General features: G+C 56.3%; 1 protein-coding gene across 1 annotated transcript in view; it reads right to left on the reverse strand.

The window, feature by feature from the left end:
- Positions 1–215: 215 nt before the first annotated feature.
- Positions 216–20,968, reverse strand: part of EFNB1 (ephrin B1) — a 30,036-nt gene continuing 9,283 nt past the window's right edge. Inside the window, exons 2-4 of the mRNA XM_044437766.1 lie at positions 10,298–10,390; positions 8,402–8,533; positions 216–6,528 (exon numbers count right to left, since the gene is read on the reverse strand). Coding sequence (XP_044293701.1) covers positions 6,131–6,528; positions 8,402–8,533; positions 10,298–10,390 — 623 coding nt within the window. The 3' untranslated portion in view covers positions 216–6,130. The remainder of the gene's footprint in view (positions 6,529–8,401; positions 8,534–10,297; positions 10,391–20,968) is intronic.

The raw sequence follows: 20,968 nt of genomic DNA on the forward strand, positions 1-20,968 counted from the left end.
AAACCCCATGCCATCTCTTGCGGTCTTTCTAGCCTCCTCTGGAGATATATAATCCAGTGATTAAAAACTCAAACCCAGTTTAAGTAATTAAAACACAACGATCTTCTCTTCACATTCTCCCCATGGCTCAGTTCTCTTGACCTTGCATAAGGTATGAAATTCATTTCCAAAATTTTTTCTGTAGTAAATGAAAAAGCACATACAATACAGCCCAATTCCATAGGAAAAAATCTTTTATTTAACAATATATCAGGTTCCATCATGGCTCCAGGGAATTCAAATCCCAGATTATTTATTACTGATGACAATCATGACATGGTAATTGGGTGAAAGCTGTGTATAAAAAGGAATCTCTAAAAAGTGACAGAATGACAACAAAAAGATCACACTGTTCTGGTAAATTCTGTGTCACCAATAGGAAACCCCACACCCTGAGCCCTTGGCATAAAAATCTAACGTTGGTGGAACATGAGTGGAAGCTAAAATGGGACCGACAGGCAGTGAAACCCTCAGTTGCCGCCTTCTGCGGCACGCCCGCCCAAATCCAGAAGCAAGTGAGGGGACACCACCTGTGTGAAGGGGTCTTGCGAGCTAGCGCTCTGCTCTCCACCATGAGACCCTCGGAGGGGGAGGGAGAACCGGGGCAATGGAGGCCCAAGCCTCACTCCCTTTTGCCAGCAGCCACTCGTTCCTGGGGGGCAGCCAGGTGGCAGCCTGGTCTCGGCAGGCAGGAGGGCGGGCTGCTGCCCTGCGCCGAGATGATACAGGCGACAGAAGGCCATTTGCAGCTTACAGGTGGAAAAGGGAAGGTGGCTGCTTGCCGGAGTGCAGGGTGGGATGTGGCAGGGTGGCCCTGGAGGGCCAAATGATGTCCTGTTGGGGCAAGTGTGTGCACATGCCCCTTGCACCAGGACTGGGCAACGGGGGGCCCTCCAGATGGCTTGGCCTACAACTCCCACCATCCCTCACCACTGGCTCTCCCAGCTGGGTTGGTGAGAGTGTTTGGCTTGCCGTTGGCAGGGCCACCTCTGCACAGGTGTGCTGACTGCACCAACCCCCCGGGCCAGAGTTCAGCATGCCAGAAACAGAGGGCGAGCCGGAGCGGGCTCCCAGGCAGCCGGACGCCAGCCATCCCTCCTGGGGCCTGGGAGGCGGTGGGCTCTCCCGCACTGGAGGCATTCAAGGAGAAACTGGGCAGCCACTGGAGTGGGCTGGTGTCAACTGGTGTCCTGCAACAGCACGGGGGTGGACCAGTGGCCTTCCTGGCCCTCCCAACTGCACTGTTCTATGACTGAGTGTCAGGGCAGGAGCCCGGGAGGGCTGTGGCTGCAGCCTCTGCTGCGTGAGGCGGGGCCCGGAGGCCAAGCCTGGCATGCGCCAGCCTCATGCAGCAGCTGTGCCAGGCAGCAGGGCATGGGGCGCACCGGCACGAGAGCTGCAGAGGCCATGGATCTGCAGCGCTGGAAATGCAGCCCCGGACATCTGGTGGATATGAGCGAGCCTGTCCCTCCACCTCTGAAATAGCCAAGACAGCTGGAGGCCTGCCAAGATTTCCCGTTTTTGAATAGGCTCCAGAGCTGAAGCTTGTCCCAGGCATAACTGCCTGTGCGTTTAGACACTCAGACCGGGGTCGGGGGGAGACTCATTCCCTCTGCCCAGGACAGCTTGTGAGGGTCTCCGACAGAATTCTCAGCAGAACGCCAAACGGCAGTTCCCAAGAATCTTTGGAAAACAGGGACACGGCACCGATCCCTGCGTGCAGGGCCAGGAGCGGGCCGATGGTGTGAGGGGAACCCTGCGGGGCCCTGCAGCAGTCCTGGCCCTGGGCAGGGCGGGAAACCTTTCCAAAGCATTACTTCAGCCCCGTTTGATTGCTCAACCAGCTCCTCTCATTGCTCAAAACTATGATGCATGCTGGACTTTGAAATGAATCCAAACCCGCTACTCCAAGCGATTTGAGTGAGGCAGGGCTTTTGTTCTCCAGCAGCAGAGAACTGCAGGCACGGCCACTCGGTCCCTGCCCAAGCCCAGCCCGGCCCCCCCACCGCACCCCCGGATCGGCTTTTTCCCTGGGAGCACTCGGCTGCTGAGCGCCACGTCCGCTCCCGGGCACGCACACGCACAGAGCATGGGGAATGGTCTTTGCTGATGGATGAACCCTGCTTAGGTGGATCGCATGTATGACAAATGTTCTACACCCGTTCTTGTGGTGGTTGTTTTTCCCTTGTTTTTTAGTTCTTATTTGTTTTTTTCTAAGAAAAAGCAACCAGAAAATAATCCAGAGTTTATACAAAACATCTTTACATTATATCTTCCAAAACAGACTAGTTATTTACACAAAATAAAACCTCAAATAAAAAAGTGTCCTTTGATGGGGGAGGGGGAAGAACTCAAAATAAACTGCTTTAGGACCCAGCCGACAGAGGTGCTAAAAATACCTCCCCGGCCCAAAGCACTTCCTTGTCCCCCCCCCCCCCCCCCACTTCCCATGTTCACTTGGCTGTCCGCAGCTCGTCGATTTTGCTCCTTCCATGGTGGCAACCTTTGAGCAGAGGCACTGCCTTCGAGCAGACACTCAAGAGGACAGGTAGCATCAAGGAGGAGGGGGCCGAAATCACCCTGGGGAGGGGCGAACTCGAGGCAACCTCCTGGAGGAAGCGGCTCAGCCCCCCTCCCCTCCGAGTCGTACTTCGCCCCATGTGCAAGAGAGAGGAAGCGCACTCCAGGAGCAGCGTGCCGGAAGGATGCCTCTGCAGGTGGCAAAAGGAGCAGCGCGGCGTTTTCTTAGTTTTCTGGGGCTTCCAGAATTTCCTGGAAACGACCTCGCAAGATTACATTCAGAGTGAACAACTGTGGCTCTGCGCAAGTCGGCATCCTACACTTTGCTTTGATTTCTTGCTGCCAGTGCCCCAACGCTGGCTCTGCTGCCTCGGAAGGGATCCATGCAGCCCCCAGCCCAGCCCAGCTTTTCCGGTCACTTCCCGGCCCAACTCGGGAACTGCCCACACTCCCTTAGGGCCAATCCGAAGTTGGGGCTTTGCCAACCATCACCAAGTGGGGCTGCACCACCCAGCGGGTTGCATCTGCAACTGCTGCCAAGCCTGGGAGGCGTGTGGGGGATGCACTCGAGATGAGCTGATTCAAGAAGCAGGTTTGTGCTGGGAAGGCGGGGGGTGCAAATCCAGCCCACAGGCTCGGGGCCAAAGCATCGGGGCCCTCCCTCCCTCCCGCCCTCCCTCTCCAGGCTATTTCTGCAGGCTGCGCCCACATATAAGGCGCAGAATTCTGCCCCCTCCAGGTTTTAAGCAACCTGCGTTCACCTACATTGGCAACAAACCACAGACCAGGGGAGGGGCGGGGAAATCTGAGTTTGTTTAAATAACAACACCAACGACAATTACAAAAACAAAGGCTGTCAGGTATCGTATGGGTGAGCCCTGAGATACCCACGTCCTGGGCTGACACCCGGACCATCCCTCGAAGCGCATGGCTGCTGAAGCCCTTGCAGGGGCAGGGGCGGGGGCAGGGATGGGGACCCCTCCCCGCCCCTGCACAGCGATCCTGGTGGGGGGAGAAACAGTGCGTGGCCGGAGCAGAGCGGGGAGGGAGGAACGCGGCCGCTGCCGGCAGGGAGGGCCTGGGAAGGGGCTGGAGGGGCTGCTCCGGGGCCCAAGAGAGCACCGCAGGGGAGCAGAGGCCTCTCCGGCGGCCTGATCCTACTCCTGCCAGGGCAGCAGGGCCCGTTTCTTGCCCGTGCAGGAGGGCGTGTGGGCTGAGAGGACATGGGGGCGGGGGGGCGGGCTGGTGAGGAAGCAGATCTGGCTGTCAGCTGTGGAGAAGAAGTAAGGCTTTGGTGCAGCAGTGGGCGGAGGAAGGTGCTGGGCGTGTGCGTGGTGGAGGAAGGGCCTCCGCTCTCTCCAGGAAGGAAGGAAGGAAGGAAGGAAGGAAGGAAGGAAGGAAGGGAGGGAGGGAGGGAGGGAGGGAGGGAGGAAGGGAGGAAGGGAGGAAGGACGGCGGGCAGAGAGGGCGAGCTGCATGAGGGCACGGATGCAGGCAGGAGTGTGGTCGCCTCCTCCACGCAAAGTAAGGCTTCTGGCATGGCGAATGCAGCATGGCAATGGGAGAGGGCGAGCGCCATCTCAGCAGCGCACCGGGAGCGGCTTCCACGGATTGCAGCTGGAGCCCCCCCCCCACAACGCAGGACGTGTGGGGGGTGAGAGCGGTCGCCTGGAGACCATGAAAGGGGCGCAGCAGGGTCTTTGATTGGTGCTCGTGCCCTGATCGCGGCGCCCCGTGGGGTGTGCCGAGGCGATCAGAGGAGCTGAGCCCCGCTTCTAGTGCAGAGTGGCTGGCCGGGCTCCGGGGCCGGCCAAGCCGCAGATGAGCTCCCCCTTCTCTGCGGGAGATGGCGCATGAAACGATGCGGAGCAGTCAAACCTGCCTCCAGCGCTCCCAGAGGCTGTGGGCGTCGTGCTTGTGGTGGGCCTCACGGGGCAGACCTCAAGGGGGGGACGCTTTCCGCAACCACACCAGGACCCAACCTCGCCGGGGCCTGCAAGCTGAGTCAAACGAGAGGACACACCAGGGGACCGCGGCACCCCTTCCATACTGCCGCCTCCTTCCCCCTTGGCTCCGGCAAACAGGGCGGGACGCTGGCTGGCCTGGCGGGTGCCGCCCCTGGGGGGCCTGGATGGCCACGGCTGCCAGTCCACGCAGCGGGCCATTCGGGGCCGAGGCAGGCTGGGGCAGGGGGGACTCCGCCCAGGGAGGCCGCCCTGGTGTTCCTACCAGCCCCAGCTTCCTTCTGAAGGCAGCTGCGACGCACCCCGCTCCATCCCGCCCCTCGAGAAGCGTTGCTGGTCCACAGGCCTTCCCTGGAGGAGCTCAGCAACCAGGCCAGCATCCCGTGCAAAGGAAGGGGAGGGCTTCACTCCCACCTGCCACGCTGCCACAGGCAGAGTGTGCCTCCCAGAGTTTGTCACCCACTCTCATGGAGAAAACCAAAGTGCCATCTGAAGGGCTGCCACTGTGGCAAGAGCAAAGCACACCTCACGGCCCTGGCCCGGCTCTAGATCCTTCGGGGGAGGGACCTGCCCCTGCCGGACATGCCGTCCCACCTCGCCACCGCCCTCCCGCTCCCCAGCCAGATGGCGCAGTCGCGCAGCCTCATGCCTGCGGCTGCCTGGAAAGAGCGCTTGGCTGGGATGTGCTCAGCCCAAGGACGGGGAGGGAGCAGGCCTCCAACGGGCGGCTTCAAAGCGGGATTCTCCCTCGCACTGGCCATCGCAGTTTTCACCTTTCCGTTTTGCAAAACAAACCTACAGCAAAAGGGAGCCCGAGAACGGGGAGACGTGGGTGCGGGGGATCCACGCTGCAGAGACCGTCTGCAGGGGGCGGCTGCACTCCAGGGCTGTGCGCAGCCGTGGGAGGAGAGGGCTAGAGCGAGAGGGAAAGCTCTTGCTGGGAAGTAGCAGGGGGGCAGCCCAGAGTTTCGAGGGTTCACCATTTTGCTTAAGAACGACGTTACAAAAAATATTTGAAAATTATAATTGTAGAAAGTTGGGGTCAGGCAGCTCCCTCCTTCTGCAGCTTTGCCACCTCTGTAACAGGCAGATGGCTCCTCTACCCAACTCTCCGGGATCGCCCAGCTCTGGGACTCACGCGGCGCAGCCCTGCCCCACCCCACAAATACCCAAATGATGGAAGCAGGAGCGAGCACGGCAATCTGGGAGCAAAATTCCAACCAGGACCGAACCCTGACAGGTGATGGCGTGGCAGTGGCGGAGGTCCTCCAGGTCCCCAGGCAAGTTCAAAGTGAGGAAAGGCACAGAGCCCAAGCCGGGGGGCTGCAGAACGTGCTGGCGACGACCAGCTTGAAGCATCCCCAAGGCCTCAAGTGGGGGACGCTGCCCCCCAAGTCTTGGGATTACAAAAGCTCCGAACTACAAAACTAAATACTAAGGGGAGGAAGGAGGGGGGCGCGGGCGGGCGAGGGGGCATGAGGCGGGGAGCCACTGCTCCGCCCTGGCCGCACGAGGCCTTCCGTGCCTCCTCCTTCGCAGTGCAAGCACACCGGGGGCCGCCCCCCTCGCTCGGCGAGTGCTTCCTGTCGGCGGGTGCAGGCCGCGGCTCAGACCTTGTAGTAGATGTTCGCCGGGCTCTGCGGGGGCATCTCCTGCACGATGTAGACTGGGTGCCCGTAGTCCCCGCTCACTTTCTCGTAGTGCGGGCAGTAGTTGTTCTCTGTAGTCCGCAAGGGGATGATGATGTCGCTGGGCTCGGAGCCCGCGCTGCCGCCGCCCCCGCCGCCCTTGGGGCCGGCCAGTGTGCTGAGCGACAGGGCCGCTGCGCGCTGCTGCGTGTGCTTCCGGTGCCGCTTGCGCACCTTGATCAGGAGGACCACGAGGAAGATGATCAGCAGGATGAAGATGACGCAGCCGGCGCCGATCGCCGCGAAGACGGCCACCTTGGAGCTGAAGAACCCGTCCGCGGGGCCCTGCGAGTCCTGGCCATCCTGGTTCACGGGGTCTGGCGAAAGAGAGCAGAAGGAGCGGGGTTGGCGGCGGCCTCCGTGGCAGCAGGGGACTCCTCCTTGGCCCCAGCAGACCCTACGGACACCGGGGGCCTTTGAGGTGTGAGCTGCTAAAGCGAGCAAGGAGGAGCGACTCGGGCACGTGCGTAACAAAGCAACACACGCCGACCAGAGGACCCTGCTCGGCCGAGGGTGCCCTGTGGGGCCCAGCCTTCGCAACAGACCGGACTATTCGGGGCTCATTCCAAGGTATCTGCCGAATCTGCCACAGCCTGCTTCTGCCACACCAACCGTGCAGGAAAAGATCCTGACGATTCTGCGCCAGCCACGCCGGAACCTTCCCTGCTCTTTGGAGAAGCTGGACGTGGCAGCCCGAAGGCCTCCCTCCAACTCCTGCTATGTGGGAGGTGGAGAAGGCTCAGAAGCCGTCCTACTGTTCAGATCTCTTTCACTTCTAAACCCTTCTCCCCTCCTGCTCCCTCCAGCAGCCTTTATTCATCTGCCCTTCTGCATTGTGCTGGTTTTAATCTTCTCTGGAAGCTCTTGGCTCCCTTCCTACTGTCCATTTCCTATCCATTCCTTTTTACTGTGCATTTTCTACGCAGCATCTTAAATGTGCAATTCCTTTCCTGGCAGATGATAACTTAAGCTATCTTCACTCGTACTTAGCTCCCCTCCTATGCTTCTCTTCGCTGAAGCCCAGCTTCAGGGTGGCCGGCCGGCCCTCACTTCCAGAGGCCACAAGCAGCAACCTGAGAGCTCCGAAGCTCAGCCGCCCGGACCGACGAGGGCTCTCCAGCTCTGCTGGCACGGACCTGGCGAGTCCAGTGCGCCTGGAGCTCGACCACCGCATGCTGGCAGCAGTGCCCCCTTTGCCACTCCTCTTGCTTCTGGCTTCTTCTGCCTTTAGGGATGTTAACTGAACTGTGGGACACAACTGACCCGAGATGAGGGCTGCATGGACCAAGGCACTTGGACAGCTCTGGAGGGAAGGAGACGCTGCCTGGCTACCCCTGAACAACTGTGTGACTACAGGCACCTGACAAAGGGCTACAACGATTCCCTTGGTCCTCCGGAATTCTGATGAGCTTACCATTATTTATTTTTAGGAAAGCAAGTTACTAGTTCTCATGATTAGAAATAAGTCTTTGATAGCTGAGCAATGTCAATTGGAGACTCTGCAACTAGATTTGTGCAGGATCAGGAAAGGCACAGAGCAGTGCAAGTTTCCCACTGTTCAGTGGATGGGGCTTTTGGATTTCCCCCTTTTCCCAAATTATGCTTCCGTGCTCTCCGCCCTCACTATAGTCTGAATCCTCACCACAAAGTCTTCACAGAGAGTGGCCTGCTAGAGCCGTGTGTTATGCCACAGCCTCACCATGCCCACAGACAAGTTCAGAGATATGAAGAAATGGGCAGCATCTTGGCTTTCACGTTTCAAGCAATGCGCTATCAAGGCTGGTTAGAAAGTATGGCCGGGCCATGCCTGCCATAGTGAGTGATGAACAGGATTCCCAGCAGCCAGGTGTGGCCAGCAAAGCTCCCTCTCCCTCCACAGGACTGGCGACTGCAGGATCTCTGCATCATGTGACACAGGCCAGGGCTTCGGCGCGGCTTGGGCAGATGCCTAACTCCAGCCAGCCTGGAGGAGGCGCAGCCCCGCTCCCCAGAGAGCTTGGAAAGCACAGGACCCCTGATCCACCCCAGGCTAAACATGCGTGTTGGAGCTTCCATTTTGAGTGGGGGAGTTTAGCTTTCTCACGACTTTTTACAGGTGAATCAAAAGCAGGAAGTGGCTTTGTAAGCTGTCCCCGGATCCAGGCCTCCTGCTGCTAGTCTGCGGTTCCAGGGTCGCATGCAAAACACTACCTGGCTTCCCAGGGTGCTCCACCACAGGCGGGAGTCTGTTGCGAGGGCTCTGTGTGGCAATGTGCCCTGTATTATCTGATTCCTTGCTGGGCCGGCTGGTTGTCAGCTGCTCAGGCATCACCGCATTGGGATCTAGGAACAAAGACAGACAGGCCTGGATGAGCAACCGGGGTCCTCGGGAGGCGGAGGGCAGCGCCTCACCTGGCCGAGTACCCACTGCTGGATGCCGGCCTGAGCTTGACCGTCGCTTCCTCATCAGCAGGGGGGCGTGCAAGGAACAGGCCGGCTTTGGCTGGGCCCATTGGTCGGGAAGCTCATGCAGGCAACACGCACTTGCAGCGGAAGGGATCCAGAAGGTGCCACAGGGAGGAACCGAGACGCCAGAAGCCTCCCTTCATTTGGCCCATTCTGTAGGAGTGGGCGAACACTGGATGAGTCTGCATGCCTCCCTTCAACCTTCAGGCCAAGCCACACACCCTGGCCTGCCCCGTGCCTGGACAAGAGGCATGCGCATGCAGAGAAGGCACCCACATCTTCTGCTAATCAGCCACCACGGCCTTTTTTGGTGCTGCCAATGTTTGGGAGACTTGCAGATCAGCAACGGCTGCAGCCTTGGCTTGTTCTGTGGATATTTCTCTTAACCCAGGTTAAGAGGCGTAAGCTGTGCACACACGGTCCCATCCAGCCTCAGACCCACTCAGTCCAGTCCTCCAATTCCACAAATCGCACTTCAGGACTAGCTTCTGCACCGCCCTCGCAGGCCAAAACCTACTTCTGGAGACAGCGAACAAGTTCATTTTCATCAAACCTAAACTCTGAGTGGAAAAGGTGCACCTGGTGCAGGAAAACCAGTTGATGTGGGTTTTCAGGAAAGGACCAAAGTGGAAACGGTCCCTGAGCAAGTTGGTCTTTTGCCAGTGCGGTGTGGTGGCCAGTATGTTGGAGCAGGCACTTGGGTGATCCGGGTTCTAGTCCCCACTCAGCCATGAAACTCAATGGGTGGCACTAGGCCAGTCCCAGACTCTCAGCCCAGCCTACCTCACAGGGGAGTTGTTTAAAGGACAAAAATGGGGTGGAGAGCGAAGTAAGCTGCCTTGGGCTCCTCACAAGAGGAAGAAAGGAGTGCTGTGAATGTAATGTAAGAACAACAACAGTAATAATAATAATAATTTGCATGGGGTCACTTAAATTTTAAAAAGTTCAGTTTGCACCAGGAAATCTTCTGATGCCCTAGGCCACAAAAAGCGTCAAAACAAGTCACAGCGGCTCACCCTGTAGCCCTCCAGAATGGTTTGCTGCCGACTTTCTCCCCACGTTTTTGAGGGATGCCCCATGGACTGCAGCCCATAGATCCAGGGGAAGAAAATCCCTGGACCTCCTGAGGTTGCCCACCTGGCCTCAGAGAGGGGTCTGACTCTGCAGGTGTGCTCTTCCTGCAGCTTGTGCATAGCAAAGCTGACGCCCCACCTTCACGTTTTTTTCTCAGAGCGTGACCTGAAATACTTGGGATGCCTGGCACTGCTCTCCAGCGGAGCCGGGGGCACCAGGTTGAGGGGTGGCTGCAGTGATGAATCTCAGCAGCCCAAAGGCCTGTGCAAGATGGGGCCGCCATGCCACCCGCCTCCTCAGACACGGTTCAGCTCTTTGCTGCCGGGGCTGTTGAGGCACATTCAGTTTTGCTGTCCTTACTTGTTCCGGTTCTGACTGAGATGTGGATGTGTTTCAAGGACAATCCACAGGTACAGGCAAGGACAAAAATCACATGTACATGGTTACCAGGAGCCACTGTACATTTCCTCGAAGTCCCTGCTCCTCTCCTCACATGTCCTCCATGGGCCAAAGTCCCGCCCTCCCCGTGTGGCCCTGGCACGCATCCCGGGGTACATGCCGACTCACCCTGGCCCACTTTCATGACGATCTTCATTGAGCGGGTCTGGCAGACCCCACCTTCTCTGTTCTCCAAGCCCTCCAGAGACCCGTTGGAAGTTGCTGCAAGGAGAGAAGAGAATTTTACAAACATCAGGACTGTACAAGGAAGTTCGCGCCGCCAGACATTCACCTGCAGCCCACAGTATTCCGAGGGCTGCTGAGAACACACCCCAGAGCGCGCCTGCCCGGACTCCGCTTGCGCTCTGCAGCAGACGGGCAAAGCGGTGCTGCAGCTCAGGCCTGCAGGGGCGGGAGTGGGGCACGGCCTGCAGCAGGGGTGCCCCAAGGTGAGTCGCCCAGACACAGGCGAGCCCGTGTGGCGGAAAGAGCATCACCCTCCTTCAACGGGGAGATTCGAGCAGCCCAAATCCCTGCCTGGCCACTATGTGTCTGAAGAACCCTTGGGCCAGGGCCAGAATTGCTGGCACAGAAAACTGAACCCCCCCTGCTGCTCTCTCCGCTGGACCTCGATATTCCCTCGCCGCCATGCAGAACCTGCAACCAGGAAATGAAGCCCAGCGCAGCCTGGAGGCGAATGATGGGAACCCCCTCAAGGCCAGATGCATACAAGGGGCACTTCATCACAGGGGCATTCTGCTTCCAAGTGGGAGACAAAGAGGCTGAGTCTTGAGGAGCAGGCTGAGAAGGCATGGCTGAGCAGAGGAGAATGTGGAGGAGGGGGAATGCCTGGAGGCTGGGGGGGGGTGCGCTTTGCACTCACAGCTGGAAATGCCTCCAATCCCATTTCCAGGGCCCCTTTTGTGGCTCTGTGACTGGAGGCCAATTGAATTGGTTCAGACAGTCTCAAAAGATCACTTTTTGCAAGGGGGAGGGTCCTCTCCCATCAGGAGAGCTCTGCCCACACTGCACAGGAGGTGGGGTGGCGCTCGAGGCCCACGCAGCTCATGTCCTCTGCTCCCCCATCCCCACCAGGAGGCGAGTCGACCAAGTCCCTGGGCGGGAGAAGGCAGCAGACTGCTGAAAGGAACATTTCATGTTTTGTCCCACTGCCGGGTTAACAAGCTCCTATTAAACGGGGAGACAAAAGGAGTGGGGAAGACGCTCGGGTTTTATAGCTCAGCCTCTGCAGCATTCCTCTTCCCCGGCTGGCGTCTCTGGCGGCCTTCCTGCAACTTTTATCCCCATTGTGCCATGGCCGGGGAGTGGGAGACTGCGCCTTTGTCGGCTGCGGCCTTCCCTTCTCCCCCAGAGCCCCGTCTAATTAACAACTCAGCAAATAGCTCATGCAGGAGAAGAACACTTTTAATGGGCCAGAGGCTGGCAGGGCGGATGAAGAGTAACTGGGGGCACAGGCAGCAAAGTGCGGGCGGCTGGGGAGCTGCTGAGCCCGGTTTCCTCGGAGCAACCCAGCAGGAAAGCAGCTTCCGCCCTGAACCTTCCACCAAGGGCAAACACTACAGTGGGAGGCAGGATGGGGTGAGGATGGGAAGCCCATTTTAACCCCTGCCGTCCACAAGGTATCCTAGACTATATCCAGCCTTCACCTGCTATTCTGGTTCTGCAGCATATGACAAGCTTGCCCCAGGAACCCAAAGTCTGGCTAGGTCCCAGGGCAGCAGGGAAGGGGTGGGGGGACGTGAATTTCTCCAGGCAGAACTATAGAAATTTCAGGAGCTCGGAAGTTTGATTCTGGTATTTTGAGGGCTGTTTACCGTGGCCAGCAAAAGTGCAATTTTTTTATACCTAGCAACTGAAGATACTTATTTTTCCCGAGCCTGGGATGAAGGGATTGTGACTTCCGCATCTCTGGTCTAGGGCTACCCCATCCCCACAGATGCAGGATGTCTGGGGAGAGAGTCCACGGGTTGCTGCATTCAGATTTTTACTTTAAAACTGGGATACATTTCTTTTAAATTTGTAAATAAAATGATGGACACAGAAGGGTGGAACCAACAATCGGCAGGTTGGCTCCATCCTGGCTGCACGCCTTCCGCTCTGCTAGTGCCGGAGAAAAGCAATTTGGCTCACTGGTAAGGAAGGATGGCGGACCTTCACAGGCAGCAGAACGATGCTCAGGCCTTCCTTCTGCCCTGCCCCAAGATGAGTTACGCACTTGACCCCGAGCATGATCCTTATCTTAAGCACCATAAATCCCTCTGCACCGAGTACACCGGATGGCTGCTTTCGCCACACACTCCGTCTCCTGGGTTGGCTTTCACTGGACAGGAAATGGCTACGTAGTGACCAGCACATGGTTGCTATGTTGAAAAGAAGGCCTTGGCAACCCTTCAGCTTTGTCCTCAAAACCAACACAGACAATTGGAGTGCTTCAGAGTGTGGAGAGGCCGGGGGGTGTGGTGGGGGGGGGGACAGGACGTCCTCACTGGAGAGATCATTTTGAAGCTCCATGCAATCTCTTTTGGCTTTAACCACCCAAATAATTTAGTTTTAACAGTAAACATGGCCGTGCCATTGTTCACTCCTACAACCAGATCATTTGCGAACATGTTAAAAGCACTGCCCAAGTACAAGTCCTCAAGGGGCCCACTCTCCTCCTGCAAAAACTGGCGCTATGCGCGAGAGCTGCGGAGCAAGCCCCGCACGGCCCTCAGTGGCCATCCGTGCTTGGCAGGCCATGCCTGTCTTGCTCCGGCCCCGGACTGCAGAACCGCTGCCCAGGAGGCCCGGCTGCCCCTCACTGCCGCACATGATCCAGGCAGTTTTGTTCTGCTGCTCCTTTCAGAGGGCTGGTTTGCCACAAACGGAAAGACTGTAACGTTGGTGTTTGTTTTGTTGGGTGTGCGTCTGCGTGTGTTGTTTTTAAGCTGTTTGCAGACCGCTGTGGAGTCCTGGAGGCTGGAAGATACACAGCAAACCATGCCGACCTCGCCACTGCTACTCTCAGCAGCAAGGAAGGGAAGGCGCTCAGGCAGCGAGGCCAACCGAACACAGCCGGGCGATCGTCCACGCAAGCCAAGGGGACGGGCAGCAGCCCTTCGCCCTTCGCAAGAGCCCTTCCAACCTGGGAGCTGTTCTGGGGGCCAGAGGAACCCTTGTCCCCAGCCTTTTCTGCCACCCGCCACATACACACGGGGAGCAAGGAACCAATGCACCCAACAGCAGCCAAGGACCAGGGGCTGCCTGACCAGACCGGAGGAATGCGCCTGCCCCCACGGCACAGCCCAACATGCAGTTACACACCATCACAAGCAACTCTGCTTGGCTGATCACCGCAGCCTCCCGGCCCCAGCAGCCATCTGGAACGGCTGTAATTGCAGGGCACATGCCAGCTCAGCTCCCCTTGACCTCTCCCCTCCTCCCCTCTGAACACTCGCGTCTCTGCAGGGCCTTTTCCTTTTAAGTCTCTCTCGTTCCTGTCAGACTGGAGGAAGCCACAACTATCCGAAGGCGAATCTCAGCAAGAAGCTGCCGGGTCACAAGCAAACCTCCCTGGCAGGCAGCGTCTCCCACTGCACTGTGCATCGCCTGGTGGCCTTGCTGCCGAAGCGGATGGCGCCTGAAGCGGCCCTTCCACCCCGCCCGGTGGCACACAGTCCCAGTCCGCCGCTACTGGGAGTGGGGCCCCACAGCGGCTGAGGGAGCCCTTGCGTTCCTCATCCACACTCGCAGAACCTCAATGCCTGCTCAAGCTCTCTTATGCTGTGGCGAAAAGGCAGCCATTCCCCAGACAAGCTCCGAAGCCAGAGGACAGGGGAAGGGCAACACTTCCGAGCTACAAGCCCCAAAAACTGCAGGCACGTCTGAGCAAGCAGCCAGGACAGCCTCTGCCACGACCCCGAGAGCCATGCCCCATCCCCACCGCCCCCTGTCCCAGACCCTTTGCACCCATGGCCAGCTCAGGAGCCCGAAGGGGGACACTAGCAGCCCACAGGCACTGGAGGAAGCTTGTTCCCAGTTAGAGGCACGGGCGTGATGCTGCCCCACCCCACCCCCCAGCCTCCCACATGCTCAGCTTCACCATATAGTGGCGGTCTGTAGTTTTTGTTTTAATTTTCCAAGCAGACTATGACTGGCAGGTTGGAAGATTTGGAAAGCAAGCTTGGCAGAAGATGAATGCAAGGGTCTCTTAAACAGTAAGCTTTAGATGAAATTAAATCTTTGTGTTCTCTCCCAGATTCCCTTTAGCAGGTCTCTGTTATGATTTAGACCCCAATGCACAATTAACATGCTGGGACTGTAGCAAATCCAAGACGCTCATCTTTTATTGTTCTTAATGACTCTTCCATCTGTGTGGAACAACCAGCGCGAGGTGCCGTTGCATGCTGTCTGGATACTTTAGAGATGCTGGTAGGAATGAGCCAAAATTACTGGCTTCTTCTTCTCTTTCCTTTTCACTTAGATCAAAAACCCTTCCTATTTGGACCAACTCTCTGCAGCGCAGCCTTTCAAACGAAGTCACGCTAGCAGCTGTAGGAACCCTTCGAGCTGCAGATCAAGTACATCTAACACCAACCCCAGCCCAAAAACATGGTGGGGCATTCTGCAGACAATGCGAGCATCGCTCGCTCTGCCTGTAAAGCGCTGTGTGGTCGGTGCAGGCAGGAGGCCAGCCCTCCACGCAGAAATCCAGCACCTCTGCAAGCCATGGAAGAGAAGCTTCCACGTAGACGCTTCTGGACCGGCCTGCATGAACGGATGGATGTGGCCTTGCCTGAGTCCACAGAAGCATTACTGGAGCTGCTCTGAAGACGATCAGCTTTCCGCATAACTTTAGCATTATTCCCATAAACCCTTCTCTCCCTTAGGGCTAAATGCATGAGCTGCCCTAACAGGCCGCCAAGTTCCGTTATTTTAAAGGGGCTTGGGGGGGACTCTCCTTTCTTGAGCAAACATTTCCTGTTGACCCCTCCCCACACTGCTCCCCGTGGCCAGAGCTCTCATACCAGCACAGAGACCAGAGATTCCTAAAGCCCATGCTCTGCCCCATCTGGAAGCTGCTGGCCATTCGGGCAGCCGGCGTCCTCGACAGCAGGTCATTTTCCTGCATGTTCTAAGCAAAGTGTCAGGTGCACATTGCTATTTCTGCCAGGCTAGAACCGGAAAGGTTAGAAGAGGCTGCAAGCAGAAGAGCGCAAGGGATGTGCGCAGGGCCTCGCGGAGGGGCAGGAGCCACCCCTGCATGTGGGGTGCAGGGCCCTACCTAGACAAGGAGCAGCCGTGCTCTCAGCCAGAGCTTGGGGTGGGCACCTCAAAGAGCTACTTGGAACTTCTGCAAAAACAGCCAAAGAGCAAGATTGTGTGCTCCTCTTTAGAAGAGAACCCACAATGTTTCTTTTCTTTCCCCAGAACCATTCTGGATGTTGTAAATGGCAAAGGGAAGAATTCTTTCTGAGCTCAGTTCGAGAGATCCCATGGCCCAACACAGCTTGGGAGCAGCAGAGCTGAAGGACCGCCTGCTTCCCTTGGCCCAGCCGCCCAGGCCTTCAGCAGGGGAAGGGCCTCCTCACTGCTGGCACCTTGATCGCAGGATGCCTCCCCGTGGGCTATCCCGGCACCGGGCGGAGGTCACCCACGACTTCTAACTCGCTAGTGCATTGTCTCTGCGCTGCCTGGTCTTCCCGCTGGCCCTGCGTGCAGATGTTTGGATCTCCCCCACTGCAGTGTTAACTTCTTGCACGCTGCCCTGGGAACTGGCTGAAGGCTGGGGATAAATCCCTTACAGAACCAAAGCCAAACAGGGCAAGCCAAGGCTAGGATAGGAGAGAGGGATCGTCCCACAAGCCTCTGCACTGCTTAAACTGAAACTCTGGCAGAAGCCCAACTGGGGGACGATTGCCACGTCTCGGTGGAAGGACAGATGCACACGGCGCGATCTGTACGATCTGGAGGAGGGCAGAAAACAGGGAACAAAACTCACACTTGCGTTCTACCGCACTCTGTGCAGGCATTTGCTTTGGATGCCTCTGCGGCCACAGCTCCTAGGAGGAGGACACGCAAGCCTCCGTCCAAATCCCAGGCAAAAGGATTCCGTGGGATTTAACTGAGCTTCTCTGCCTCCAGTTCCGAGATCAAGGTCACCAAGCCCAGCCTCCCATCCAGGCTGCTGGGCCCGTGTCTATTTCTAGGTCACGTAACGCAGAGCGGCGCATGCGCAGGCACACGGCTACCACAGCCATCTGCCTGGAATCCGGCTCAGGGTTCTGCTGGCTTGTGCAGCGCTCTGCCCTCTTCCTTCCACCCCAGGGGAGCCCAAGAGTAGCGAGGGAGGCACCTCCTTCCCTTCCCTTCCTTTCCCTCCCCTCCCCCCTGGCCCCTACCAGTCACCCAGAGGCTGCGCTATCTCGCCCTGGCCCTCAGGGACACGTGCTAATGGTCCTTCCAGAAGTTCGGCATCTTTTACTACTCTCATGCCTGTCAGAGCTAATGCAAGGCAGTTTGGCAAAGGACCACAGAGCAGAGATTAAGGAGCCTGGATGTCACACAGCCAGGAGGCCGCTGAGCTTTCTCACACTCAAAGAGCTCAGTGAGCAGGCCAGAGCGCGAAGGCCAACACGAGTCTCTGTGGGCGGCTGCCTGCCGTACAGGCACCGGTGGGGAAGGGAGGCCGAAGACAGAGGCCGACACACTTCAATTGGGTGAGCGGTGATGGCCTGCTCACGCCCACGTGGGCCATGCTCCGCAGTGCTAAGCCGCGGCCTGGCAGCCCTCGGGCTCTTCCCCTGCAGCCGCCTCCTCCGCAAAGACATCCTTGGAAGCATCAGCCCGGATGGTACCAACCCGTGAATAATCTGCATGCGGTCTGCTGCCTGCTTCATCAGCCATGGGTTCCAGCTGGCCTTTTGAGCCACAGAAATGGGTCTGGACGCCACGGAAGGCTGTGACCGCCTCCTCCTCGTGGCTCTACCGCAGGACGCAAGGTAAGCTCAGGAGCCAAGGCTCATCCTTGTAAGGCTAACCCGTGGCCTCCGTTTCCATCTGAAAGCGCCCCTGAGAGCCACACATGGCTGGCCTGCAAGAAGTGCTCCCTTGGAAGGCTCACGAACTGACCAGGGGCTCGGGACAAACAGGTGGCTTGTTATGCCCACTTCGTAGCTCAGCTCTGAACCGGGACTGGCAATGGCTTCATGGAACTGTCAGAATGAGCAGCGGTGGGAAAGGGACAGCCTTCATGCCCAGTCCCAAAAGTTCCGGCTGACAAGGGACCTTGCACCTGTCACTTGCTAATGTTTAAAAAAACCCCAAAACAAAAACCTGCAGCTCTTTGGACTTGTGGCTGTTTCTGTAACCTTCCCCTAAAGGCACACAGATAGAACCGTGTGGCAATGGATTCTGTGTGTCTTCCCACATCCAGACACAAAAGCGTGGCCTTCTTTACTGTCCTCTAGGATTCCTTTTCCTTTAAGAAGGAAAACACAAAAGAAGCGACAACCCCATTTGAGCAAGTTTAATTGCAGTTCTGTGGTGGCCCTCACTCAGTGCCACATAATTCTCCACCTGATGCTCTGCCAAAATTATTTGTGAGCCCCACGGGGGAAAAGGGGAGGGGGAAAGGCACTAATTGAGTTTTAACAGGGTGCAAATCTCTCTAGGTTGATAACAAAACATCTGTGGCCACATAAGAACCAGCTATTAAGGGAACGGAAATGGGCTCCTTTGGGGACAGAATCAGACGCCCAATTCAGTTAACTGTGTCTGCGGGGAAGACTGAATGCTATGTTTAAAAAACAAAACAAAACGCAAACTTCAGGAAGGAGAAACAGACATGCCATTTACAAGCTAGAACACCAAGCACAGCCCCAATAATCTAACCAGCAAGCAAGTTCCAACCTGGGCTGAGTAAAAGGAACCACTTGGATAAGAAACCCAACACTCTGTACGCTGAGAATCATCCGAATGCTTGAAAAATATTCATCAATTTGTTTAGGCTTTATTCAGGCAGAGAGCTGGTCAAATTCAGATTGGTTGCTCTCTCTTATTCAGTACAACAACTAGCAGAAATTCATGTGAACAAAGCACAGCAAATGATATGAATTTTTTTTCAGTTCCTCTTTCAAGAGGGAAAAAAACCCTGAACTGGAGTGACACCAGGTTTTGTTTGATGTAACATTTCAAGGCAAAGGTGGAGTTCAACTTCCTGAGATCTAAAATTGACCAGTGTGGTGACTGTATACCTGAGATCAGAAGGCGCAGAGCACTTGGGGGAAATGCTATGTCCGGCGTGAATAACATCTGGAAGAGTAAAGATATCAGCCTCCCCACCAAATGCAGATTAGTCAATGCAATAATTTTTCCAATAATTTTTCACAGCTACGTGTGGCTGTGAAACGTGGATGCTGAAAAGGGCCAACAGATGAAGGGTGGATGCTTTTGAATTGTGGTGCTGAAGGCGACTGTTGTGCATCCCACAGGCTGCAAAAATCACAAACAAAGAAGTCCTAGACCAAGAGTCGCACCAAAATTGTGACTTGAAGCCAAGATCGCCAAACAAAGACTGACATACTTTGGCCATGTCATGAGAGCTGACTCACTCGAAAAGCCAATCATCCTGGGAATGATCAGGAAAGGGAGAAGGGGCCGCCCCAGCACCCACTGGCTGGACACCATAAAGAAAGACACTGGGATGGACATGGCGGACTTGAAGGAAGCAGTGCGAGACAGACGGGCATGGAGAACAATGATCCATAGAGAGGCCAAGGGTTGGACTTGGCTGAATGGCTGACGATGACGACAGTTAAATATCTGATAATTAGGAAAGAGTTATTTTAAAAGGCTGACATCAAACTAGAAAAATGGCTCTTGCATCACCAGCTAGAACTCACAGGAACCCTCAATGTGGGAGAGGAGTCAAGATGTGTTTCCCACCAACTCTCAATGTCCCATGAGAAATCAACAGCTGGCGAGACAGATTTCTGTGAGGACAGGTGATGAATGTGGGTCTAGACTAGTGGTGGCAAACCTATGGTACGTGGGCCACAGCGGGCACGCAGATCCCTCTCTGTCGGCATGCAAGCCAAGGCACCCCAGCATCGCCCCAACAGCCAAGCATCAGACAACAGTGTGACTGGAGCCAAGGAGTAGCAGCGCCAGGTGATGATGTCACGAGCCGCGACTCATCAGCCATGACTCGTCTGAGCTTTCGCACGGCTGGTCAGTGAGCTGCCAAGGATATAGATATATTTGCTTGGACTGGCATGAGTTGTTTTTTCTAAATTAAAACTTCGGATTTCAGGTTTTATTGCAGTGTTGGCACTTTGCGATAAGTAAGTGGGTTTTGGGTTGCAGTTTGGGCACTCGCTCTCTAAAAGGTTCGCCATCGCTGGTCTAGAGTGACCACTTCTCTTAAAATGAAATGCCAACGCATATTTCTTAAGAGAAACACCCAATACATTTTGAAGGAAACAAGAAAACTGTTGACGTGGGCAGTAACTTTTCCAACGTGGAGCCTCCATCCATATTCATACATTCCTAATGCACAGAGTTGATTGCTAGGTGGATGCAGCAGATCCAGGACCGACTTGTTTTCAGCCCTGGTTGAGCTTACCAAGGCTCGTTACTATCCCTCAGCCTGACTTCTGGAGGAAAGCGGACGTGAAGTTTGGAGATGAAGCCTGCTAAGAGGAGGCTGTGCCTGAGAGTTCACAATGTTCCCCCAGCTCTTTGACTCTGCAAATAATATCCCTGATTATTTCTGGGCAAAATCGAGTAAGCATGATCTGAGTATCCCGGGGTTATCTGCACTTCTTCTGTTATGAGTACACAGACATGGCATGGAAACAGTTCTCATTATTCATTTGGTCTGTAAGCATTTCAAATCATTGCAAATAGAGCCTTCTTTTCTTAACTGCAGGGGAGAATCACAGGCATTTCCTACCAGCCTTTGTAAAGATAACTTGGGAAAGTGGCTGGGAACTCTTTTAGCTGCTCCCTTAATGCCCCCAGCCAACATGCACTTATCAGCTCGTGATATCCACTATAAATACTTCCAGTGATAAGATTTCTCTTGTGAATCGGCCCTGAACAATGGCCTGGGGAGTACTTTAGCTAGATAGAGCAATCTGTTCTTAACAGGGAAGGGGTGAGAGCGAAGGGAAGCAATGCACCTCCACCCCAGCATCCCATCTGCTTCATAAGCCTTTTGGCAGGAGGTGCCTCAAGAGGCCTTACACATCCCCTCGGTGTCCAGCAGCAGACACAGCCGGCCTCTGAGCTATCAAGCACTCCAGCGCTGAGAAGTCTGGCTTTAAACAGAATGGCTCCGTGGCTGCCTGGCCAAAGGCTGCCTGTCTGAACGGGCCACGCGTTTCCAAGTCCCACGTTATGAACAAAGAGAACGCCAGGCTCAGCGTAGCCCCTTCAGGGCCAATTTGCAGAAGAATCCTCCCTTCCTTCTCCCTGCAACGCCCTGCACACCTTGCTGGGCTTCTGGCAGCCTGTGCGGCGATTATGGGAACTCGGTGGCCAGAACACCATTCGATGCTCCACGGCAAGATCAAAGTGCTTGGTCACCACACTGCCAGAGCTCAGAAATCAATCATCCCTCAGGCAAGGAAGCCTCCAAGCAGCCCAGCAAGGAAGAAAGGAGCCCCTTCTCCCAAAATCTGGAAAGCGCCTTCTTTGGGCGGACGCTCACGCCACCTGCCCTCAGTGTCTTGGGGAAGGGGTCTCTCCCAGCCTGCATAAAGTTGCCAGGCCTGAACCGGGACCTCCTGCAAGCAG

This window comes from Varanus komodoensis, unplaced genomic scaffold (assembly GCF_004798865.1).
Source record: "Varanus komodoensis strain SLA01 unplaced genomic scaffold, ASM479886v1 scaffold31, whole genome shotgun sequence".
Classification (NCBI taxonomy): Eukaryota; Metazoa; Chordata; class Lepidosauria; order Squamata; family Varanidae; genus Varanus; species Varanus komodoensis.